Raw genomic sequence first — 25,226 nt, forward strand, 5'->3', positions numbered from 1 at the left:
AAGTATTTATATCAGTAGTCACAAGGAATTGTATTTTGCACCATTATTGGTAAGTGTTATCAGGAAGTATGTCCCTGGTGACACAGGATCTTATACCCATGCTTTCAACAATCCCTGAAGAACTCTTTCTTCCAAAAACGGTTCTCTGGATCAAAATAGTTCTTACTGGAACCCTTAGCGTTACCAAGAACCCTTTTAAAACCTTTTATTCAGGAAATGGGTTTTAAAGGGTTCTCTCGATCAAAATGGTTCTTACTGGAACCATTAGTGTTACCAAGAACCCTTGAAAAACCCTTTCTTCGGGAAAGGGTTTTTCAGAAGCAAATGGTTCCATGTAGAACCTCAGCCCTTGTGAAAGAACCCTATTGGAACCCTTATTTCTAAGAGTGTATCTACTGCACAACAAATTGCCCCATTGGGGGACAATAAAGTATTTTGAATTTGAATTTCCACCTCCGTTGGAATAAGTTCTATTTCTGACCATTAGGTTATATCCATCTATATTTATGCTATCAAGGTGAGAGTTTTCGTTAAGCCAGGTCTCACTGCAGCCCACAATGTCAAAACTATGGTTTGTAGTAGACAGAAGGGAGTCAAGTTCCGTGTGGTGTTTATTAAGGCTTCTAATGTTTGTGTGAAATAAGGACAAATTGTGTTTCTCCTCCTTTTCTATTTTTTGATCAATAGTGTAGGTTTTACAACGCCCATGTCAGAGAGATGCTCATCATCTCTGTCTAGATCTTCAAAGCCCAGGTCTGATTATGGAGTACTCCTGGTTCCCTACTGCTTTTCCTTAATCCCCCTTTCCTCCCTTAACAATTAAATGCATCAAAGTCAAAGTGTAGCATTGGTCATGTTACCCACTCACGTCCCTACATATTAGTTAAACAAAAAGAAAACAGGAAAGTGACTGGCACATTATAATAAGTCCCAACAATCATCGAGTGTTTGCGATGTGTGTGTGCGGGCGTGCATATCTATAGTAGCCTACGTGACATTGTAGCTTATTAATAGCGTTTGTAGCCCGCTTTCGCAGGGGGGATGATAGCAGTTTACTCACGGCTTCAGCAGTCTAGCAAAGTTAATAATCCTGGAGTTTTCTAGATCTGGTCGAGTGTAGAATCTCGCAGCTGGATGAAGCCGTGGAGCTGGTCATCAGTTGGATTACAGTCATGGTGCTGTTCGTAGAGCTGTTAGGCTGCTGTGTGTGCTGGTCGGGTCCACCGACGAAGGTAAAGAGCATTCTGCGGAGGTGGGCGGCTAATTGTGTCGCAGGTAGGGTGTTGGCCGAAGCCCCAGCCATGATGAGTGAAAGTAGCCCCTGGAGAGCTGGTCAGCCTGCTGCACCCCATAGCCGCACAACCGCTTTATCAGCAGAAAACGACAGAGTACAGACACCTTCAGCCTCCCCAATAACCCATAATACCACACTGTGTGTTGTTCTGGGCAAAGTAAATAAACCTGTTTCTTCTTTGTGCACCGTATCATTATTTCAAAAGCAAAATTACACAGCAATTAAAGTGGCAGCAGTTGATGTTTGACACAAGTTGTATTTGCTTGAAGGCAATATTTAAAGAGGGCAAAAAAATGTTATGTATATATTATACACCTTATTTATTATCATTGCAAATCCAATGATGAGTCAAAATATTGAAGTCCAAACCAAAAGAGACAGAAATGAGGCGTGATCTGGAGCGGCCTTATGTATGTGAAGACAAACATGCGATTTTTAGAGATTAGAAACAATACCATATCTTTTGATATTAGTGTTAATATATTACATCTTAGAAAAACAATGGAATTCTTTCATTCCAGAGTACAGTCAAAAAAGCATAAATGAGAAAAGAACATACTGGTAAAATATATGCTTTACATGTACGTAATCATTTATTGCAAGGGTAGTGATATTTTCATGTGAATTTCTTTCTTCTTAGTGAGGGCTTTATTCTGATCTGAGGTCAGATATGCTGACTATTAATCATGTGATCAGATCAGAGCCATTTCTTGCCTTTGGGGGGGCCCTATTTTGTCAAACTATGATGTAAATTACATTTGTAAAAACCTCTCTAAAATTCAAATTAAACATCTCAAGTTGACCCAGGCAAGTTAAACCGACAGAAAATAATAATACAAGGTATAGGCACCTTTGTGTCAATGAATGCAACTGATGCAGCATTATCATGTAAAATAAGATGTTAACATTTTTTTTTTATTGCAGCTTGGGAGGCCCCCTACTGGCTGCGGGGGCCCCACGCACGCGCATAGCCCTCTTATAGCAAGACACGGCCCTGGATGCAAGATATTTCTCATCAATTAAGGGTTTCCGCCTGGATTCACGACACATGACAATAACCAAAAAAAAAAAAGACGGAAAAGCACGAGGGACAATTTTTGTGTGCGGAAGTGCCACTAAAACGCAAAAGAAAGGGAACAGCACTTCCGGGTTCAGTTTTAAACTGGCAGTTTGACCCGTTTTAGTGCACCGGGATGCGGACCACTGTGACGGACTGGGACCTTCTAACAGAACGTTTCCGTGGCTCGTATTCCTCAGAGGATCCGGATCCTTCCGGATCTCGTCCTGTGAAAGCCGCAATGTCGGCTCCGGGACGGAGGTCCTGGTCCGTGGTGGTGCTGTCGGTTCTGGGCTCCGCCGTCACCACGGCCGCTGTCGGTTGCGTGTGCGCGCTCGTCTACCCCATACTTAAAGGTATAGCGTGCGCACGTCCACGCGTGCGTCTCCAGCACGCGATGATGCGGAAAGGGACTTTATATGAACCACTTCCTGTTTTCAAATCAACGCGGATTGATATGACTGTAGCACGACAGTTGTCGGTTATTGATGCTACTGATATGATTGATTGATATTGTTTCAGAGCTGCGAGCAGAGAGGTTCAGAGGAGATGATCAGATTGAACAGAGGATGTTGGGTGAGTATTGATATCAGATGGAGGGGGGGGGGGGGGGGGGGGGGCTATGCTAAAGTATGAATCAAGGTTAAAGGCAGAGTAGGTCATTTGGAGAAACCGCAGACTTTGAACGCATTGCCAAACCGATAAAGTCCCACCCTCTTGGTTCAGACCAATAGTCTTCATATCAGACAGAATTTTAGTGATGGAATGATGGTAATTATGAATGTAAATAAAATCAATGAATGATGCAGAGCTGGAGGGGCAGAGCCCTAGCACCCTATGGACCCCTGAGAATTTTTCTACTGACTTGATACCCACAACATTTAGTCTGCATTACTATTTGAATACAGCGACATATTTAGTTATTAAATATTCTCAAAACACAAATTGTTTTATTAGTTTAAATATCAATCCGTATCAATGTAATATCAATATTATGGAGTCTTTTTCTGACAGTTTGGTCTGCAACATGAACACCAGTAGTCTGCTGGAGGTCATGTTGTAGGTCTCTGGCTGGTTAGTACTTAACATTGACATCAGAGTGTGTGTGTGTGTAGGTTTCTGGAGCATCCTGGTCCTGTCATTATTAGCTGGATCTACCTGCTGTGTATTCTCATGGACTCTCACTTACCTCAACTCCTACCAGCCTGGTGTGGCGTCAGGACCCCCGCTGACTCTGGCCCCGTTCAGGTAACACATCTGCTCAGCTGATACATAAAATAATAAACACGAACTTTGAGCTGGCTAGCAACGAGCAGCAGGGGACCTCAACATGTGAAATGTGTGTCGTCTTTTAGAGATGAGTCCGGCCGTGGATTCCTCATGACTTACGGCGTCGCCGTGCTTAACGGCCTCCTGGCTGCGCTCGCTGTCGTCTGGAGTCTCACATGACAAACGAAGCTGGAAGCTGAGGTCACTGTGAGACTGTGTAGACCAGAGATCTTCAACAGGGGGTCCGCAGAGTTACTGCAGGGGGTCCCCGAAATTATTTGATCCCAAACTTTTTTCTTACAAAAATTAAAAAATGTCTTTTCTTACATGAAAACATGTCTTTTCTTACAAAAATTAAAAAATGTCTTTTCTTACAAAAGTTAAAAAAATGTATTTTCTTACAAAATTGAAAAAAAAAATGTCTTTTCTTACAAAAATTAAAAAATGTCTTTTCTTACAAAATTAAAAATGTATTTTCTTACTAAATAAATAAATGTCTTTTCTTAAAAAAATTAAAAAATGTCTTTTCTTACAAAAATGAAAACGTTTTTTCTTACAAAATTGAAAAATGTCTTACAAAAAAAAGGCTTTTCTTTCAAAAATTAAAAATGTCTTTTCTTACAAAAATTAAAAAAATGTCTTTTCTTACAAAAAATGTAAAATGTCTTTTCTTACAAAAAATTTAAAATGTCTTTTCTTACAAAAATTAAAAAATGTCTTTTCTTACAAAATTAAAAATGTCTTTTCTTACTAAATAAATAAATGTCTTTTCTTAAAAAAATTAAAAAATGTCTTTTTTTACAAAAATGAAAACGTTTTTTCTTACAAAATTGAAAAATGTCTTACAAAAAAAAGGCTTTTCTTTCAAAAATTTAAAATGTCTTTTCTTACAAAAATTAAAAAAAATGTCTTTTCTTACAAAAAATTTTAAATGTCTTTTCTTACAAAAATGTTAAAATGTCCAAAAATACACATTAACATGAATACAATCAATTTGTTAAATGTTATTTGGATGAAGAAATACTATGAAAATAAATAAATGTAAAAAAAATACACATTATAACAACCTTTAATAAACAAATGGAAATCTTCTTATTTGTTTGTTGTTATTTTGATGAAGAAATACCAATATAGAATTAAAATATCTCCAAAAATACAACCTTTAATAAGCAAATATAAATCTTCCTATTTCTTAAATGTTATTTTGATGTGAAAATACCAATATAGAATTAAAATATGTCCAAAAATACAACCTTTAATAAGCAAATATAAATCTTCTTATTAGTTTATTTTTATTTTGATGTAGAAATACCAATATACAATTAAAATTTGTCCAAAACTACACAATACAACCTTTAATAAGCAAATCTTCTTCCTATTAAAAAAATAGAAAATTTTCCTATTTGTTAAATGTTATTTTGATGGAGAAACATAGAATTAAAATATGTTCTATAAATGTCTGAATCTGTCAACAATTACTTTAATGACTTAGCATTGTATACATATATAATTACAAAGTACTTTTATACACGGCACTATAAGCACTACGCATTATTATTGGTTTAATAAGCAACACAATTGTATAGGATTTGTAATAGGGGGCCCCTCCACTGTACTATCAGCCAATAAGAGTCCTTCATAAATAACAGAGTAAAGCCTCATTTCTGGCTTAAACACTAATAACCAGAATCCTTGTATACATGATTACATGTTGGGAGATCTTTGTGATTAATGTGGAAATAAATTGAAATTAACATCAAAACAGTTTGGATTTTTTTAATGTACTGTGTATTTAGCTGTAACAACTGGACACCAGTTTCCTTCCGTATTCTATTGTTATTCAGCTGTTCAAAATCAATATCAATAAAGTAATTCATCTTAATTTCAATTTCCCCAAAAAATCTGAATACTTGCATTGGAGAAAAATGTATTTAATTGTGCCAGAAATCCTTCAATCTGATACAATTCATCCTAACAGAAAGATGTTAGTTTGTAACATTTTAATGGAGACTTATTAATAATTTGTTATTATTAATAATAATAGCAATTCCCCTAGAAGACAACAGAATAGTGTATTCAGTGTTTCCCCTACCATTGTACAGGCCTGGCGGCCCGCCAGGCCAAGGAGACCTGCCGCCAGGCCAAAAAAAAAATCAATATACCAAAAATAAGCCACCTATCAATTCATTCATAAATCAATAATCATTTACATTAGGAGCGCCTCCGCGCAGCACAGCAGACTTGCTCCGCAAGACGCGCGGCCGCAACAATCCTCGCCGCGCGCTCCCGCTACTTTTTTCTTCGTGTACTTTACGCGCTTGATGTTGTTCTGATGCCGTTCCGCCTCGTTAAACCACCACGATGTCGCTTTCTACTTTGAAAACACGGAACGTTGACACTGTATTTTGATAAGCTGTTGCACTCTTCAGACTCGTGGTGTGAGCGGAACCGGTCCATAGGGTCCATAATATTTATTTTATTACATTATTATTTATTTTTACATAATAAAAATGCCGCTGTGTGTCTCCGTCCAAAACCCGCTGCGCTCGCGCTGTCTGCTCGCACAGATCCGCTCGTGCGCACATGCGCTGATGCAGGTCGAGTGTTGTCGAGAAATATAAGCAGAGACGGCGCTCCTTAAAAACAACATCACGCCATGTGTGTGTAGTATTAGGACGTGATGACGTATGTACAACCGGCCAAAGCCCGTTTGCCCCCCCTGTTTTTGATAAGATGTGGAACTTTGAGTTAACTGCTGTTGAGTAAACCTATAACTTATATTTTACTTGATAAAATAAGACAATATATGCACTCATATGTCGTTGTAGTGTTTTACAGTATCTGTAGCTATTAATGTGATGCTCATCATTTTCCAGCCATATTTTTCTGGACCCTGATCATTTCCATCAACCAGCACCTTAATAAGTCACTCTCTCCTTGTGATCTTGAATACACTCTGGTTGAACAAAAATGTTGAATGCAAATATAATAATTGCAGAATTGCAGACTGCTTGCTGTGCCACCTGACTAAATCCAACTGCACCAATACACCATCCCACATTACTTTAACATATGTCTGTTTAGGGTTTTTTCGGTGGGTACCACCGGGCCTGAAAAAAATTCTAGGGGAAACACTGGTGTATTCATTGTGAATTGATTTCACAAAGAGGCACTTTGTAGATTAAATGTATTAAATCAATAAATCAGAGAGCATCTTCTAAATATTTACACGTTGTCTGATGTGATGGTGTTGATGGATTTATACGCATATTCATGAACTTCAAGATGAAGCATTACTGTGACTGTAGAACAAATATATTATTACTTCTATAAGAGGTTCAGTTAGTGGTGATCCAAAAAGTTATGAATCATCTGTTTTGATATCTGTCTCTCTCAGACACTCTCTCAGACACTCTCTCACACACTCACACACACACTCACACACACACTCACACACACACACACACACACACACACACACACACACACACACACACACACACACACACACACACACACACACACACACACACACACACACACACACACACACACACACACACACACACACACACACACACACACACACACTACTTTAATTAACATTACTTTAACATATAAAACATCTCGTACAGATATAAATATGTAACAGTTTTCAGGTTTCATTAAAGAACCAATAATTATCAACGGGTACAATATGCATAATCTATGCAGCAACAGGGAGAAATATTACATATTCAAATACACACATCTCTTTCAAATGTAACACAAAAGTAGCAGCACTATTAGGAAAGTGTTCCCAGTGTCTAAGGCCCCGCCTCCAATACTCTTCACGACAAATCAAATAGCTCCATCTAATAAGTAAGGCCTCATTCATGAATGTGAACATTATATGAATTCTGATGGTTTTGGTTGAAGTGAACCTCCGTGTGTAAACAACAGAAGTCAACAAAGCCCTACTGCATGATGGCGTTCCAGGGTTGTACATCGTCAACTCTTCTGGAGTTTCTCTGCATCTAGTGGGCAAAATGGAATAATAATCATAATCATAATAATAATAATACAGCTTGATGATTGTGATTAGAAGTCCACTCACCTATATATATATATATATATATGGTGTGTTTATGTGTCTGTGTGTGTGTAAATGTGTGTGTAAGTGTGTGTGTGTATAAGGCCTGTTCGATTAATCGATTTTAAATCGTAATCGCGATTATGTAGTTAGGACGATGTTAAAAACGTGAAAAATACAAAATCTATTTTTCAGTTAAGTTAAAGTTCTGCACTTTATTCATTCGTTTTTGTTTAATGGACACACCTTAAGATACATGTGAAAGTGAGGTTTTTCTCTTAATCACAAAGGGATTGTTTTTTTCCGTTACGTGTATGTATCTGTGTGTGTGTGTGTGTGTGTGTGTGTGTGTGTGTGTGTGTGTGTGTGTACCTACGTAGCTTCAGCATGTGAGAAGCAGATGAACAGTTATTGATGCGGAGGAGGAGACTCGGGTTCTTCTGGGCCATTTGCCATGACCTCCGCCCGCTCAAAGCGCCTCCTGGAGGCCAGCTTACAAAGTCCAGCGAGGAGGAAGACCATGGAAATGAGCGCAAAGTAGCCACTGTAGACGAGGAACTAAGGGAAGGAAACAAGCGTCATCGAACCTCCACAAACAGGGAAGTCCAGGTGGACCGAGTTCGTTGTCCCCCTCACCTGGGTATAGACGTCAAGACCAAGTCCAGCTGAGTCCACCACCACCACGGTGAGGAGGGTCTGCAGCAGCAGGGCCACGAAGGTGTTCACCCCGAACACCAAGGCGTAGCGCTGCATGTTGAGGCTGGCTGCAATCTGAAAACTGGAGGGTCAGAGGGACCCGGAAACAGTGTTAGATCTCTCGTGGTCCACGACCGGGTCAACCTCGTGCTGCTATGTGAGAGAGGTTTTTTTTCGGGATTTGCCTATTTTTTCCATAGTCACAGAATGAGAAAGGAAGGAAACAAACGTTGTCTCGTGTCTGTGGTCCCCCAGAGGTCTATGATAGTAGCCCACATTAGTCCAGAGACCAGACCAGATTATGTGGAGAAACCAGAGACTGTCTGCGGTCCCCCAGAGGTCTAGATAGTAGCCCACATTAGTCCAGAGACCAGACCAGACTATGTGGAGAAACGAGAGACTGTCTGTGGTCCCCCAGAGGTCTAGATATTAGCCCACATTAGTCCAGAGACCAGACCAGACTAAGTGTTCCACGTGTGTGTTTGAGCAATGTATTACACCTTTAAATCCATGTAACATGTTAGAATATTAAAGTTATTTGAATGCATCGCCGAACCGATAAAGCTCCGCCCCCTTCGTTCAGACCTATGTTCAAAGCCCCGCCCCCAGAACACCAAATGAGTGCTCCAGATCGGCAGAGTTCAATTATTGAGTAATCATTGATAGACAGGTAGGCCGTCCAATTAGATTCTCCCGACGTTTCTGATTGGACGGGGTTTTTACAGTCCTCTCACGACCACGGATTACTTTTTTATTCATTTTTTTGCGTCAGAGAATTTCATGTTTTCATTGCTATCGATATGTTACGAGGATTTCAAGTAATATAACAGAAAGTGTTTCTGGATAGAATCACCGACTCCACCTTTAAACATCCTACCAGCTCCATTAAAGTAGAAACAGAAGCGTTTCCTCACTTTTCAACTCAGAACACATTCACGTCCTCGGAGACGAGGCTGAACCTCATTTCTGTTGCTTCAGTCAGTTTCCCCATTTCTCACTTCCCCTTTCGTCATCGCCAACAAAGCCAAAGGGTCCGTGTACTCACGTCGCCACGGTGATGAGCAGCATGTAGGTGGCCCTGAAGAGGACGTAGGAGCCGTAGCAGAGCCAGATGTTCCTCAGCGTGTCCATGGTGAAGACACACACGGCCATCAGCAGGGACAGGAGACACAGGATCAGCTCCCCCCACAGAGACCAGCACACAGGCAGGTAGCCCACCAGTAGGGCCACCACGGCCCCTGTAGACCAGCAGAGCATCCGTTAGAAACACTGGTCATTGATCTGTGAGTCCCGATGGCTGGAGACCAGTTACCCCCCACAGAGACCAGCAGACAGACAGGGTTAGGGTTTACACTACAGGGACACACAGAGACCAGTTCCCCCCAGAGACCAGCAGACAGACAGGGTTATGGTTTAGATGGTCCTCTCATCAACATAATACAGTTCCTTCCGCCCTAGGTCACATTAGAAATACGGTCTCCATATTCAAATATGGCCCCAGTTGTTCACCCTGTGGGACACCCTCACCCAGCAGCGTGGACACCATCTCCACGTAGCCATTGTAGATCTCGTAGTCCTGGGAGGGACGCACGTTCTCCCAAAGGACCTGCGCATAGTTGATGACTTGGAAGTAGCCACAGGTGGCCAGAGACCACCACAGGGACCAGGACAGCAGGGACGGACATCTGTAGCACTTCAGGAAGTCCTCAAACAGGAGTTGTAACACCTCCACAAGACTCCCCGTTTCAGAGGACGTCTGGCCCTGGCGGTCCAGAGTCCTCTCAGTCTGGTCCAGCAGGGCCGAGCTGCGGGATTTCTCCTCTGCCGATGCGGGACTCTGGTGGAAGAACAGGCTCCGCTTGGGCATGGGGAGGAACCAGGGAGCCAGCGAGGCCACGGAGGCCGAGGCCAGCGTGACGATGACGAGGTGGACCAGCTGAACTTTGGCCACGGAGAGCAGCAGCTGGCCGGCCAGAGACCCCACGGCGGAGCCGAACAGGGTGATGCTGCGGCAGTAGCCCGTCACCCTCTGGTAGTGTGCGGGCTCCACCACGCTGTAGATGTACGAGTAGTAGGCCACTTCCGAGGCCGTGGCCAGGCCGAAGAAGAATTCCAGGAGCTGCATGGCCAGCAGGCCCCGGGCCTTCAGCAGCATCACGTAGGTGACCACCAAACTGGTGGCCTGCAGGACCAGGACGGGCTTGTAGCGGAGGTAGTCTGTGGCCAGGAAGACGGGGAACATCAGCACCAGGTAAGAGTACGTCCAGACGGGGTAGATTTCATTCACCACCTGCAGAGAACACAGTTCAACCACTCGGTATCAGTCCTGGTCCTAGGTCTCACCTGGAGACGGTCTAACTCAGATCTTCAACAGGGGGGTCCCCGGAATGATTTGATCCCAAACTTTTTGTTCTTAAAATATGTCCAAAAATACACAAAACATGAAATAGAAATCTTCCTATTTGTTAAATGTTATTTTGATGTAGAAACATAGAATTAAAATATGTTCTATAAATATCTGAATCTGTCAACAATTATTATTTTAATGGATTACATGTATACATCATTACAAAGTACTTTTATACACGGCACTATAAGCACTACACATTATTATTGGTTTGATAAGCAACACAATTGTATAGGATTTGTAATAGGGGGCCCCTCCACTGTGTTACTATCAGCCAATAGGAGTCCTTGGCCTGAAAAAGGTAGGTCAGCCTCATTATTTGAGGATTAAACCAAAATTCCACAGGAGGGATTAATATGTCTGCTTGGTATTTTGCTTAATATAAGATAATATGATAAGTATAAGTCCCACCGGGGAGATGTAGAATGTTGCCTTGTTATCATAGGAAGTCTGGTTCTGGTTCCCCGGCTGGTTTAACTCACCTGGGTCTAGGTCTGGTTCCCCGGCTGGTGTAACTCACCTGGGTCTCGTGAGGTTCTCGTATCCGAGCTGGTGTAACTCACCTGGGTCTCGGTGAGGTTCTTGTCCGGTCCCATGAGGTAGGCTGTGAGAAACGGCTCCGAGGGCCGCAGGTTGGAGCAGAACCCGTAGACACACAGGAGGAGGGTCGGTTTGAGCGCGAACATTTTGGGACTCGCCGATGTGACCTCCACACTCTCATCGCTGCCGCACCACCACAACGCGGAACCCTTCTTCTTCTGTGGTGGCGTTGCCTTCGGGCCCTCTACCGCCACCAGCTGGCCGCAATGTGGAGCAGCAGCAGAGGACACTCGCAACGAGAGGCGAACAAGGTGTCCATCCATCCATTTTCTACCGCTTATCCTGTATTCAGGGTCGCGGGGGGGCTGGAGCCGACCCCAGCTATCATTGGGCGAAGGCAGGGTACACCCTGGACAGGTCGCCAGTCTATCACAGGGCCGACATGTAGGGACAAACAACCATTCACACCTACGGGCAATTTAGAGTCACCAATTAACCTATCACCATCCTGCATGTCTTTGGACTGTGGGAGGAAGCCGGAGAACCCAGAGAGAACCCACGCTTACACGGGGAGAACATGGAAACTCCACACAGAAAGAACCCGGGCCGACCCGGGAATCGAACCTGGACCCCTCTCGCTGTGAGGCGACAGTGCGACCCACTACTCCACCGTGCAGCCCCGAACAAGGTGTCAAAACATCAAAAACACACACACACACTATATATATATATATACATACATACATACATACATACATTTTATATACACAGTATATATATATACTTTATAGACACACATTTATAAATATATGTGTGTCTGTGTATATATATATATACACAGACACACACATATATACAGTATATACACAGTATATCTATCTATATACAGTATATATCTATCTATATATGGATATTAATAAGTACTGTCAAACATTACTGTAAGAGTTTATATATTTCAAGTACTTGATTTAGTTAATATAACTGTCAGACACATTACCGCAATAGTTGATCATTCAAATACTTGATTTATTTCAATAGAAGTAATGTTAGAAAAAATGACTAATAGTAATGTGTCATTACAGTGTCAAACACAGTGTAATCGTGTATAATGGGTGGTATCCACAAAGGAGAGCAGAGATTGATTGAAGGATTTATTGAAGTACACGGAGAGGCTTATGTCAATGAAGTAATGTGTAATATACAATAATGAAGAGGAGCAGAATGAAACAACAGTATGCAGTGAGTCACGGGAACGGTGGTGTTAATAGTCAATGCTGCGGTTACGTACATTCATGTTTACGACGAAACATTTCTACCGACCGCTGTCCGAGACGACTACAGGGCAGGATATGCTAATGGTTTTATGACCTACAACTTTGTAGCTCTTTGTTGACTCACATCAACATTAGTCACCTCATTAAACCTGTAGAAAATCATCAAGGGACAACAGTTCAACATTTGGGGCGAGAACTCGTTTCAGCCAGATGAGAAGATGGACATCAGTTTCATTTCTATCAACACATTAAACTGATGATCTTCTCATGGGACTCATGGTTCCCCAACATGTCAGACTGGTTAAGTCACATACCGCCACCATTCCTCATGTCCTGCACCCACACAAAGTGTCTAGGAGTAACGAGAAAACACCGACAAACGGGGTTGTGACCATACCAGTCGTATGGAGTTTCCCCCGTGTTGCACTGGTGGAGGTAGATGTGTGAAGCTACATGGTGAAGTGTCTCGTGTAGTCGTACTCTATCGTGGGAATGACGGCCTGGACGAACTTGAGGAAAATTAGAAGATACCTGAGGATCAGTTGAGGAAAACAGGAGCCTGGAAGGAAGTTACAAAAGTAATACACAGTCACGCCAGAGCTCCCACAGGGCTGTGTGCTGGACCCCCGCGGGTTCACGCTGGGGCGACTGGAATCCAACCTGGGATGTTCTCGTGACCACTTGGCTACCAAGCAATCTGCTACATGAGTTCTTGTGCAAGAGGAAGGAAACATGAGGAAATTCTACTGAAACAGCCTGATGTCATCAGTGTAACGGAAACATCAGTTCAACAGTTTATTTAAGATCAGTGGGAGAACTTTGAAACCTCATTTGACTAAATTGTAGTAAATTAATTATTAATTGTTTCCGTTAATAAGGCCAAATGCCAATGTCCCCCCTAAGGTCTAAGACCTGAACCCTCAGGGTACTTAACCGACGTCGCCTGGTAGATGGTGAGTGTGAGAGGCTGTGAGGCTTGAAATGGTAGAAATACAAATGGGACGTCACTCAGCATGTCGCTTTACATTGTTGAAACTAAATATATGAGCTAAAGTGTTGGTTTTTATTTCACATATTTAACAGCCTGATCTGAACATCTTCCAGGATCTTATCATCCCTGACCAGACGACATTGATTTACTAGTTTTACTTCAAATGGCTTCAATAAGTTAAATTAAAAATAACGGGTTGATGATCAAACCAGGTGTAGCCTATGATGACATTCCTATGATTTCAAGTGTTTTCATACGTTGTCCATATTAAATCTTTAATGTTAATATTTCTGTGTAAATGTAACATTCCACACATTTATTTATTCCTCCAGGCTTCCCCTGGTAACCCCGGGTTTCACGTCGCAAACGCTATGAACTGTGGGGAATTCCCTCAGGTAAAGTCAGCATCAGTCCTCGTGGACCTGACGATGTGACCGTGGGACAGACCTGAACCCTCAGGGACTTAACGGGAATGCCCATCAAAGTCTGTGAGTCCATGAGGGGGGATGTTGTGATTTGGCCTAACTAACATACCTGACTGGAGCTGCCGTCAGACATTAATAGTCAATCGTTGAAAGGATACATATGAACGCCCAGCTCTCCTCCTCCTTCAGCCACAGTCTCAATTATCTTTTTCATCACTTCAGCATGTCTGAAAGCAAAGGTTGGATAAAGACAAAAACAATAGTTTGGATTTGTGTTTCTGGATGTGAGCCATTGAGCCCTGTAAAGACACAGATTAGTCTCCATGATCGGGAAACCCGTAAATCATCGCACCAGCTCGTCAGAATAATTACGAACGCTTACATAATTTACAGCTCACAGCATCTTCCTAAAAAGCTGAATAACTGGTAAATGAAAGTAAGGAGCTTTTTATCCCTGAATGCGATTACAAAAAAGCTCCTTACCTTCGCAATCCTTTCCTGAATAATTAAATCCAGTTTAAATCATGCCCCTTAATGTGGATCTGGGAAGGGAGGTCAGAGTCCAGGAGGTTTCTGACTTTTGGGACACATTCGGGGCTCAGATCACCGGGGAATACGAAAATATATTGTTGCATGTCATCAGCATAATTACGGTAACACCCATTGTGTTTCTTTAATAGCTGGCACCTACGTAGCATTATGTAGAGACAGGAAACCTCTAAAGGAAAGCACACATGATGATGGGGAGCTGGTAAAGACAGTAAGGTCTCACCTGCAGGGGTGGACGGAGCACATGGCAGGTGGAGGAAGGTGAGGATGGTTCTCAATAGTGACCGTCTTCTTCACGTGGTCCTGACTGATGTCCTCATACATCTGGTCTACAGTCAGTGGTTGTCTGTCCTGGGAACGACAGACAGTCCAGTCTCACTAGATGAACTTTAAATGTTCGTCCCCTCTCCGAGAAACTAGATGAACACTTTTAGATGCAGCAGTGGTGACTTTAAGGTACTTACTTCATCATATCCAAAGAGCCAGAGTCGAGGGGTCTGGTAGTATTTATCATACGTGATGTACAGGTCATAAGTTCTCGTCTGAAGGATGGCATCTTCACTCCCGGGCTCTATTTTGGTTTTGGTTTCGACCATTTTACTAGTGTCCAGGGTCGCCTACACAGAGGACACAAGTGTCAGGTGGTAGTTGGACAGGAGAAATGAAATGCTGCTACCCGGTGTGACGTCTACCTCGTCTGTTTCCAACAGGCCACTCTCCTCATACTCTGAAAAGACAACACAAGTCAGAGGACAGGCTGTTCGAGAGACGCAACGTGACCGGTGGGACGGGAGTACCTTCCATATCTGCTGCTTCTCCATCTTCGTCATCATCTTCAGCATCCTCGTCACCACAGGATGCTGCAGATGAGGCGTTCATGTTCTTGTCCTACAGGGAGTCAAAAACAGTTCTGTTCTGAAGGCACACAATGGCTGGAGGGCTTCAGTAGGGTCGTATATCCAAATGTGGATCTACCAATTATTCCCAAATTCAAATTGTAATAAATTATTTTCTTTGTGTTTCAGTCAGAGGCATTAAAAGTACAGAGTTTCTATACTCTAGTAGTAGTACAGATACTTGACAAAAGTACAGACATTCTATACTCAAGGAGTACAGATACTTGTGTTCAAAAAGACTAGTAGAGGTAATGATTTAACTTTTTTACTCAAGTAAAAGTGAAACGGTAGAGTAGAAAGCATATTTTGAAGGATATTTCTACTTGCTGTTTATTAGCAAGGCTAAGTGAATGTGGTGTCATATTAATGAATAATCATTAATTCCTAAAGTAACAAGTCTGTTATCAAATGTGAGGAGTAGAAAGTACTGGTATTGGTTTTAAAATGTAGGGAGTCAAAGCAAAAACAAGTCAATCACAATCAACATGAAACCAAAAGACATTTTCTGAAGCATACCTTATTATTATCCAGTGAAATTTCTCGTACAGCTTCTGTGACTCCTAACACACCTGCTGGAACACAGTAGTAGTCAGGAAATGTTCTTCACATTACTTTATCAAACAAATGGTGGGGATCAACTAACTTAGGCCTGGTGGGGGTCAACTAACTTAGGCCTGGTGGGGGTCAACTAACTTTAGGCTTAGTGGGGGTCAACTAACTTTAGGCCTGGTGGGGGTCAACTAACTTTAGGCCTGGTGGGGGTCAACTAACTTTAGGCCTGGTGGGGGTCAACTAACTTAGGCCTGGTGGGGGTCAACTAACTTAGGGCTGTAAACTAGCGGTCCCCACTCGCCAAATGCGACTAAAATATTCCCCTGGCGACTTAATTTTGGAGGGATACATGCCACTGGGGCGGGTAAATATTTGTCCCGATGGTCGTGCTCTTGCAATAAATTATGCATGATATAACAAAACATTGTAGTAGCTGTAAACTGATAAATTATGACGGTAGCAAACGTCAAGCTAAACCGGTGATTTGTTGTGTGTCACACTGAAGTAGCTCCCCCGACGTCACCGCTGTAGAAAATAGTTCCCCCGAAGCAAAGTAGCATGCGCGTCACCGCTCTTTAAAAGTTTGGCGCAGTGAGTGACGCCTGGTTCACACCGGCTGCGGAAGCGCCGTGAAGCAATCGTTTCGGCGTCTGCTCTATTTTTTGCGCGTGCCGCGAGCGAACGCGTCAATTCTGGCAGTAAATCACACAAAGAAACACGAGACAATCCGGTCAATTTTCAAAATAAAATACCGCGATTGACAAATGCGATCATATTTGTGTATCTCAACTTGCACTGGGAAACAGGAAGAGAAAATACATTTAATAAATGTGAAGAGTAGATAAACAAATGTGTATTTCAACGGTATATCTGCACTCTCTCTCTCTCTCTCTCTCTCTCTCTCTCTCTCTCTCTCTCTCTCTCTCTCTCTCTCTCTCTCTCTCTCTCTCTCTCTCTCTCTCTCTCTCTCTCTCTCTCTCTCTCTCTCTCTCTCTCTCTCTCAACGGATAAATACAAGAAGTGTACAAACCTCTTGGTTACAGAAACATGGCGTATTAATTTTATGGGGTTATTTACTCCATAATGAAAAAATAGCTCTGAATGAACAACAGCTGTGCTGTGAACAGGGGGGCAGCGGACCACGCACGATTTTCGTAGGCGCGGCGCTTCCGCGCTTCCTTTGTCACAGTTTTTCACTGTTAAAATTTTCAATTTGCAATGTTTGAGATGAATATTAATATTAAATATTAAAATGTATTTCTAAATAATACTTTGGCCTCTTTTCTAAGCATGTACTGCTCTATAATACTGTTATCTCAATGAAAAGTACTGAAACAGATGTATATGCAACAAAAAGAGGCAATTTATTATTTGGTCGGTAAAAAATGTACTTGGCCGGTAGATTCTTTCATCTACCGGTCCCCTTGGCAGGTGAGCCAAAAAGTTAGTTTACAGCCCTGGGGTCAACTAACTTAGGCCTGGTGGGGGTTAACTAACTTAACTTAGCAGGTCAGTTGGGTGTCATGTTAGAGCTGTCGGGAGTCAGCTTAGGCCTTGTGGAGGTCAACTGAGGAATGGTGGGGCCGGTCAACCTAGGCACAGCGGACCATTTATTAAAAAAATACAAATAAAAACGTTTTTAAATACTAAAAAGTTGTGCAAGTTAAGCATGAATTAATGTACTCTTTGTTCTTAGATTTACCTTTGTGTATTATATGATTGTTATCAGTCTCACCTTTTCAAAAAATGTACATAATATAATCTTATGCTAGCTCTCATGCCATAATTTGCCACACCACCTGTATTAGGTCACAGAAGATCTGGAGGAGATCCTGAAACATGTAATTCAAAAATCTATTTCTGAAAGGTGAATCGTTTTGAATCGAATCCTGAGACACCCAAGGATTCCTAAGAAGCTAACATAATTACAAAACATATGATGTGAATTTGAGTTTTTAATGCTGGATTTTGAAGACAGCAAAGAGAGACGTTGATGAAGCTAACTCCACGTCGGTCCAACACTAGATAGGACTAGATGCCCAGGATGTGTGTGGATACTGAGAGGAGTCCAACCTGAGTTGTGGTAGGTGTCCACCCAGCCTCCGTCTCCATCGTCCTCCTCTATGATGGCCTCCAGCTCGTCTGAATACTCCATCTGTTTACACCGCTTGTAACAGGGAACTGCAGGACCACAAGCACAAACCACAGGAAGTCAAAAAGGGACGTTGCGTCCTTTCAACAACAATAGTGGAGACTTACTAAATAATTTTTCCTTTGGTGGCTGCCAAAACTAATTTATAGGATGCTCAAGACAACTACCGACTGACTCTACAGAGAGATTGACTACTTCCTGGAGTACCAACTGGCTCTACAGAGATGACTACTTCCTGGAGTACCGACTGGCTTTACAGATACATGACTACTTCTTGGAGCACTAACTAGCTCAGTAGAGAAATGACTACTTCCTGGAGAAAAACCTTGTCTGTACTTTACAACAAAACTTTTGCCATTAATGGAGACTGGATTGTGCATTTTAAAATTAAATAAACAATTCCAGTATTAGTGGAATTGTTTAATGTAATAAGCAATTAATAAAGAACTGACAACATTCACTCAAGGAGGCTTTAAATCAATGTACTTTTCATTAATTATACATACAATTAAATCTCTCTCAAAATGTATTGACAAAAGCATGCAGAGAGTGTGTCACACTGCAAAATAAATTAAGTGACAGCTGTGGAAATGTCAGAGTTGCTTCACTACGGAAGGTTTAAAATTGATGTGGAACTGGAACAATACAAACTGTTGGTGTGGCAATGTGAGTGGAAGTTAAACCTCAGTTAAGAATAATGACAGACATAAATGCACCTCTTACCATTGCGTGTCAGGAGAAACTGTTTATCCGGAGGCAGATATGGCTTCACCTTGACTTCTTCTCCAGTGGCCCTGAAGTGAGATGAGCCACAGACACACTTTAGATTTTACTTAATTTACATCAGCTTTAGGTTTTGTAAACCAATGTGTTTGTTTTTATATATATATAAACAACAAGGAACATGAGCTGAATGACTGAAATGCAATTTGTGTATCGTACTTGGTACCAGGAGAGAGAAATAGCAACAAGTGGTTTAAAAAAAATCAAACACAAACAGGGATGTGTATTGTCAAAATATTCCAATAACAATGCTAATACAGTACCAAACTTTTACTCCTACTAAAAATATTTTTTTATGTTTGCCATAGAAGATATACAATATCTATACAATATCTAATATAAGAATTATAGAAGAAGAAGAATTATACATTATATTATATTATTTCTTTTTGTAAATCTGCCAAAGGTGACACAGACACATGGTGTGATGCAACTTGGGTTTCTTCAAGAGGAGTATTGCACTGTACTGTGAAATTCAACAAGAACAGAGAAGTAAGCACTGTAAAGTTAGATAGATGCTAAACAAAAATCATTTTACAGAATCGAAAATGAAGCGGAAGGGATGTTACAGTGCCAGTTTCAACCACACCACTATCTCTGCATCCAGATCCTGTATTCTTACTTTCACAAACACCGATCATGCTTCCAACAGCTAATAAACTTATTTCAAATATATTTGATATTACATATATGTAATGAGGAATGTATGCATCTGTGATACACCTCCAACTGGAAACTCACCATTTCCATGTGGGACAATGGTGAACCAAGTGATCTCCAGCTGCAACAAACTAACATACAAACAGTGAGGATTAAATATACTTCATTTGGAGATGATATTTGCATTAAGTATTGTAATACAGCACACAATCCAAATGCACAGATGTATGTTCTCACCTCCTCGGGGGTGATGACTCCAGTCTCTTTGAATTTAGACTCCTGTGATTGATAACAGAACCACAACTGGCTTTAAGACATGACGGTAGTATTTACCTCCAGGTGTATTTTAAAGCTAAGTTGCTCGCATTTGCTGTGCTAATATTTCCATGAAAAGGCCATTAGGGCTGTGAGCATGTATCACAGTAACGTCAGTGCCTTAGGTAACATTAACATAAACCAATAGTGCTGACGCATGTTACCGATAGATACTCTGCTAGCTCACGTCAATGTATCATCACCTTCAATAGCAACACGCTAGCTCACGTTAATGTAGGTTTACAGTCAAGAGCAACAAGCTAGCTCACGTCAATGTAGGTTTACCTTCAATAGCAACACACTAGCTCACGTTAATGTAGGTTTACAGTCAAGAGCAACAAGCTAGCTCACGTCAATGTAGGTTTATAGTCAAGAGCAACAAGCTAGCTCACGTCAATGTAGGTTTACCTTCAATAGGAACACACTAGCTCACGTTAATGTAGCTTTACTTTAATGTCAACACGCTAGCTCACGTTACTGTAGCTTTACTTTAATGTCAACACGCTAGCTCACGTTAATGTAAGTGTACCTTCAACACTGGCGTGAGGAACTCCGCCACTCCTAGCGCTGTCCCTTTAACCGTGTTCAACACGTTCTGCATCTTTAAACCTTCCCGTCTGGCTAAAACGTGAAAAAAAATCTCCCCAAAATTATTTTGACATAGCTACTCAAAACAGAGTGGCAGCAAGATCACATGATACGTCTCACCACTTCCGGTACCAGACTCTCGCGAGAGCTGAGCTGTGGAGGGGAAATTGGCGCGGAAAACGTGATATTCGTTCGAGATGCTGGAAAGTAGACGAGATGTATACTATTATATTATATTTTATACTTATTATATATACCAGACTGTTTGATTATTGTCACTGTAAATGACACTTTAAAATACTAGAACAATTTATTATGAAAGAAATATTTTCTTTTCTTTGACTTTTGAAAAAACAAAATACCACATTCACACAAGCAAAATCTTTATAAATATGGTCAATGATGAACCAAGTTTTGCCAGATTTTGTGTGAACAAGTCCAGAATATATGTAATGTATGAATATAAAGTATGTATATGAAAACACTATGTGGTAAGTATAGCTGTAATCTAAGTATAGCAGTGTATCTGCTGTTGAGGAGGTAGTATCATAGAATGTAGTGCACATAAGTATTAACATTAACATTATCGCACAGGGAATGTGTATTTTCTACTTAAAGCGATGGTTAGGAGCAGTGGCAGCTTGTTAATAGGGGGCGCTAGGGCGCAACCCCCATCAAAATTGCAGGAAAATGTATCGACACAGTAAACATAAATTACCTAATAAAAAAAGAATTATGACTTATGTTCACTCATAAAATGTGTCTGGCTAATGCGGCGTTCACACCGGACGTGATAGACGCGAATACAATCGCGTGAGACGCGTGTATCGCGCCGCTTGATCATTTTGGACTATTCGCTTCATTCGCGTCATTCGCGTTATTCGCGTCATTCGCGCTATTCGCGCTATTCGCGCATGACGCTCATTTGTGAACCGGTGCCGCTCTAGCGGGGGAAACGAGGGCAGCGACGGCGGGGAGCCGGCGGGTCACGTCGGCGGACCCTCCTCCTCCGCCTCGGGGTACCCAATGCCAGAGTCCGTGAGCCTCCTCCGGGAGCCACGTCCCTCGCACCTCTCCCCAGGGAGAGTCTGGGGCCACATTCGACTACGACCTCAGATCAGACAAGACAACCCGCTGAATTTAAGCATATTACTAAGCGGAAGAAATTAAACTATCTAGGATTCCCTCAGTAGCGGCGAGCGGAGAGAGAAGAGCCCAGTGCCGAATCCCCGTCCGACGGGCGGGCGGACGTGGGAAATGTGGCGTATGGAAGACCGCTTGCCCGGTGTCGCTCGGGGGCCTGAGTCCTTCTGATTGAGGCTAAGCCCGTGGACGGTGTGAGGCCGGTAACGGCCCCCGTCGCGCCCCCGAGTCCGGGTCCGGTCTTCCCGAGTCGGGTTGTTTGGGAATGCAGCCCGTCCATCTCAGCTCATCTGTCTGTCGGCTTGAACTCGTCGCTGATTGGATGTCGCGGCGCTCCTTTCACTAGGCGTTCGCTTGAGGAAAAAAAACGGATAAAGGAGCTTGGACCAGACCAACCGGACTTAAAAATCCAGCAGCAGACGAGTGACCGCGGACGGAGTTACACTCGGGGCTTCTCCCGCTTGTTTTACGCTAAACACAGTTGGCTAGCTGGATGTGATGTTAGCGATGCTTTTTATTGCTTCCCCTGCTTGCTCTTTCAAAGTGTTGGCACTGAAGTTTTGTGGACAACAACAGGCGTCAGAGACCTGAAACACCTGTCGGAAAAATGCAAACGGCACGAAAGTAGCCGTAGTCATTTGGCAACAGCTTGAAGCTCAGGTTTTTTGGGAGTTAGCATTGCTGAACAGTTAGATGAGGGCTATAGAGTTGGCATTAGAAGGCACAACGAAGAGGTGACAAAAAACCGTCACATACTGTCCAGAATAATCGACTGTGTGAAATTTTGTGGCGCCTTTGAGTTGGCTTTACGTGGCCATGATGAGAGTGAGAGCTCTGTTAACCCTGGGATATTTTGTGGGTTGGTGGATTTTGTTGCCTCTCTGGATGGAGCTTTGAAAGAACACCTTGACAACGCCACTGTTTTTAAGGGGACTTCAAAAACCATTCAGAATGAGCTCCTGGACTGTATGCTGTCTGTAGCAAGGGAACAAATAATAATAATAATACGCTACATTGATGACAAACACAGCGTGCAGGAAAGATTTTTTGAGTTCATTCCTCTGCAGTCAGCTACAGCCGAGTCCATTGCTACTGCATTAAGAGAGCGTCTTGCTGCCATTGTTCCTGAGGAACAGAAAAGTAAGCTCATCTGCCAGGCGTATGATGGAGCCAGTGTGATGAGGGGTGCCACTGCAGGTGTTCAGAGGAAGATAAAAGATGTGTACCCAAATGCCCACTATATCCACTGCTATGCATATCAGCTCAACCTGATCATGCAACAGGCCACCTCTCACATTTCCAAGGTGACAATTTTTTTTCTGACCTTGGTGGATTTGCCAGCTTTTTTTCAAGATCACCGAAGCGAACGTGTGTTCTTGATAAAATGGTGGCCTGTAGACTGCCGACGTCCAGCAACATCAGATGGAACTTTCACAGCCGAGCCATCAACACTGTGTTTGAGCACAGGGAGGATCTCATTCTCCGTTTTGAGAACATTCGAGACTCAGGTGACTTTGACCCCAATAACATCAGAGCGGCCGGAGCCTTGGCCATGCTGCTGGAACATCAGGACTTCAAGTTCTTTCTGGAACTGTTTCACCACATTATGCCACATGTGGACCTCCTCTTTGGCAAGCTCCGGAAGAAGAACATAGACTCAGTCCACATCAAAGGGAGCATCCAGCAGTTCCAACAGGACATACAGAAGATCGGGTAATACATATTCCTGTTAGTAATATGATAATTATTTACTTTTTTCATTGTTATCTTTCTTCCCCCTTTTAAATTATTAATATGAATACTCCTTGTCCTTTCACAGAGATTCTCTCCATTCCATGGGTGAGCAAAGCAGTGGTTCTCTGCCAGCAAAGAGGCGTTGGGTACTCAGTTCAGAGGATCGTCAAAAGATTGCAGAAGAGGTGAGTTTATGTTATAGAAATCTGTCATAGTCCATGTTTTATCGGAGGTTGTTATATCTGTTAAAAGAGAAATGTGTTCTGAAATACAATTCTAAATATATCATTGTCATGTTGCAGAGATGTTCCAGCTATTCTAGGCTTTGGTACAAATCACCACACATTTCTTTTAGTTTACTTTTTTTGTGAAAAGTATGCAAAAAATATTAGTCCTTCTAATATTTCTAATCATATCACAGTTGCAGTATTAGTCAAAATAATAGCAATAAGAGATTTTTTTCCAAAATCATGCAGCACTAACAGAAGGTGACAGTGGCAGTAAAATTACTTGAATTCTATATTTATTTTTTCTCTACATATTTTTGTACTTTTCTCTCTGTAGGTCTGCAATACCATTCTGGGACACACCAGGGAGCGCTTCTCCTTCACAGACCACCTTGTCTGTGTCACCTTGTTGCAGGGGGACAGGTTTGTGGAACATCACAGGTCATTTCCTAAAGATGCACTGCGCAGCACCTTGCAGGCATACCAAATGCTGAATGGAAGCAAGCTGAAGACAGAACTTGGTCTCATCTACAGCAAGGAAGAGTTCAGAGCCTGCTTTGGGGCTGTGGACCTATTCCATCTGTTCATGGAGAACAACCTAGAAGAGGTCTTTTCAGAAACGATCACTCTTTTAAGGATCATCATCACCACACCCATGACCACAGCGGAAGTTGAGAGGTGCTTCTCGACCTTGAAAAGAGTAAAAACTTTTCTCAGAAACACCATGACCTAGGAGAGGCTGAATGCATTGGCCATGCTGTCCATGGAAAAGAGACTTGTATGCGAGATGACAGACGTCAATCAGAGAGTCATTGTAAAATTTGCTGGCCAGAAGGAAAGTAGAGCAAAATTTATGTTCAAATAGCACCCCGCCCTCCAGTGTGCATACCCCCCCCCCCCCCTCCCCCAAATTTTTTTCTCACCAGCCACCACTGGTTAGGAGTAAAATGCACCCGAGGTCATTTCCACCACATCCAGCCAAATACCCCCCCTCTGTCAGGTCCAGGGCGAGGAGGGAGGACTCAGGTGCAGGGCAGAGGCAGTTAAAACAGGCTTTATTAAAAAAATAACAAACAAAATATCGCTCCACGGGGAGGAAAAAACAGGCTATGAACATAAAACTACAAAAAATACCGACTTGGCTATGGACTGTGGCTGAGGCATGGGCTGGTAGCAGGGCTGTGTCTGAGACATGGTCTGGTAGCATAGCTGAGGCATGGGCCGTTAGCATGGCTGTGGCTGAGGCATGGGCTGGTAGCATGGCTGTGGCTGAGGCATGGTCTGGTAGCATGGCTGAGGCATGGTCTGGTAGCATGGCTGTGAGCGGTGGAGCTGCTGTGGTAGGTGGAGCGAGGTGTTCCCGTAAGTGCTGAAAGGTAGACGAGTCCAGACACCATCGCTGTCCGGGACTCTTCCAGGCAGGAAAGGCGGACTTCTCGGGCCTGGAGGATTTCCAAAAACTGCCTGATCCCTGCTGGCCAGTACGTTTCATCTCACGTCACGTCAAGACCCTCCAACCACAGTACCATAGCTAAGTAAAGTTTGTGTTTTTGCGTCTTTTTGTTTGTAGCCGTTAGCCGTGCTTTTCCTCATTGTGGAGCG

At 42.5% G+C, this 25,226-nt stretch overlaps 3 protein-coding genes across 5 annotated transcripts; 1 reads left to right on the plus strand and 2 right to left on the minus strand.

Moving 5' to 3' along the window:
• The first annotated feature begins 1,811 nt into the window (after positions 1–1,811).
• On the plus strand, positions 1,812–4,303 carry arl6ip6 (ADP-ribosylation factor-like 6 interacting protein 6). 2 transcript variants are annotated; one of them, XM_084004319.1, is made up of 4 exons: positions 1,812–2,707; positions 2,874–2,927; positions 3,467–3,599; positions 3,707–4,303. In XM_084004319.1, exons 1-4 carry the CDS (start codon positions 2,488–2,490, stop codon positions 3,798–3,800), a joined length of 501 nt encoding a protein of 166 aa, XP_083860445.1. In that variant the 5' UTR covers positions 1,812–2,487; the 3' UTR covers positions 3,801–4,303. The 2 variants fall into 2 exon arrangements, with proteins under 2 accessions (XP_083860445.1, XP_083860446.1); XM_084004320.1 differs by having other exon boundaries at positions 1,813–2,707; positions 3,467–3,593.
• Positions 4,304–4,527: 224 nt separating this feature from the next.
• Positions 4,528–11,548, minus strand: slc19a2 (solute carrier family 19 member 2). Of its 2 annotated transcripts, none has more exons than XM_084004643.1 (6): positions 11,359–11,548; positions 9,916–10,678; positions 9,434–9,626; positions 8,329–8,470; positions 8,069–8,250; positions 4,528–7,636 (listed from the first exon to the last, which is right to left on the minus strand). In XM_084004643.1, the coding sequence occupies exons 1-5, from the start codon at positions 11,479–11,481 to the stop codon at positions 8,101–8,103; spliced, it is 1,371 nt and encodes a 456-aa protein (XP_083860769.1). In that variant the 5' UTR covers positions 11,482–11,548; the 3' UTR covers positions 4,528–7,636; positions 8,069–8,100. The 2 variants fall into 2 exon arrangements, with proteins under 2 accessions (XP_083860769.1, XP_083860768.1); XM_084004642.1 differs by having other exon boundaries at positions 8,065–8,250.
• A 925-nt stretch (positions 11,549–12,473) lies between these two features.
• atg3 (autophagy related 3) lies at positions 12,474–20,628 on the minus strand. Its single transcript, XM_084003866.1, has 12 exons — positions 20,462–20,628; positions 19,855–19,896; positions 19,699–19,748; positions 18,898–18,968; positions 18,096–18,203; positions 15,987–16,039; positions 15,372–15,462; positions 15,267–15,301; positions 15,039–15,191; positions 14,798–14,925; positions 14,184–14,252; positions 12,474–13,140 (listed from the first exon to the last, which is right to left on the minus strand). The coding sequence occupies exons 1-12, from the start codon at positions 20,531–20,533 to the stop codon at positions 13,059–13,061; spliced, it is 954 nt and encodes a 317-aa protein (XP_083859992.1). The 5' UTR covers positions 20,534–20,628; the 3' UTR covers positions 12,474–13,058.
• Positions 20,629–25,226: the final 4,598 nt, after the last annotated feature.

Source organism: Eutrigla gurnardus, assembly GCF_963514095.1.
Source record: "Eutrigla gurnardus genome assembly, chromosome: 24".
Classification (NCBI taxonomy): domain Eukaryota; kingdom Metazoa; phylum Chordata; class Actinopteri; order Perciformes; family Triglidae; genus Eutrigla; species Eutrigla gurnardus.

Bases quoted from the DNA above. Each gene is read 5' to 3' on its own strand.
- atg3 (XM_084003866.1), bottom strand. From the start codon at position 20,533: ATGCAGAACGTGTTGAACACGGTTAAAGGGACAGCGCTAGGAGTGGCG. The intron at 15,302-15,371 runs GTACTCCCGTCC...TTGTCTTTTCAG, and splicing joins AGAAGCAGCAGATATGGAAG to AGTATGAGGAGAGTGGCCTG. The intron at 13,141-14,183 runs GTATCCTTTCAA...ACTGATCCTCAG, and splicing joins GGAGAGCTGGGCGTTCATAT to GTATCTTCTAATTTTCCTCA.
- slc19a2 (XM_084004643.1), bottom strand. From the start codon at position 11,481: ATGTTCGCGCTCAAACCGACCCTCCTCCTGTGTGTCTACGGGTTCTGC. The intron at 9,627-9,915 runs GTGAGGGTGTCC...GCTGGTCTACAG, and splicing joins GATGGTGTCCACGCTGCTGG to GGGCCGTGGTGGCCCTACTG. The intron at 8,251-8,328 runs GTGAGGGGGACA...TCCTTCCCTTAG, and splicing joins GTCTTGACGTCTATACCCAG to TTCCTCGTCTACAGTGGCTA.
- arl6ip6 (XM_084004319.1), top strand. From the start codon at position 2,488: ATGCGGACCACTGTGACGGACTGGGACCTTCTAACAGAACGTTTCCGT. The intron at 2,708-2,873 runs GTATAGCGTGCG...ATATTGTTTCAG, and splicing joins CGTCTACCCCATACTTAAAG to AGCTGCGAGCAGAGAGGTTC. The intron at 3,600-3,706 runs GTAACACATCTG...GTCGTCTTTTAG, and splicing joins CTGACTCTGGCCCCGTTCAG to AGATGAGTCCGGCCGTGGAT.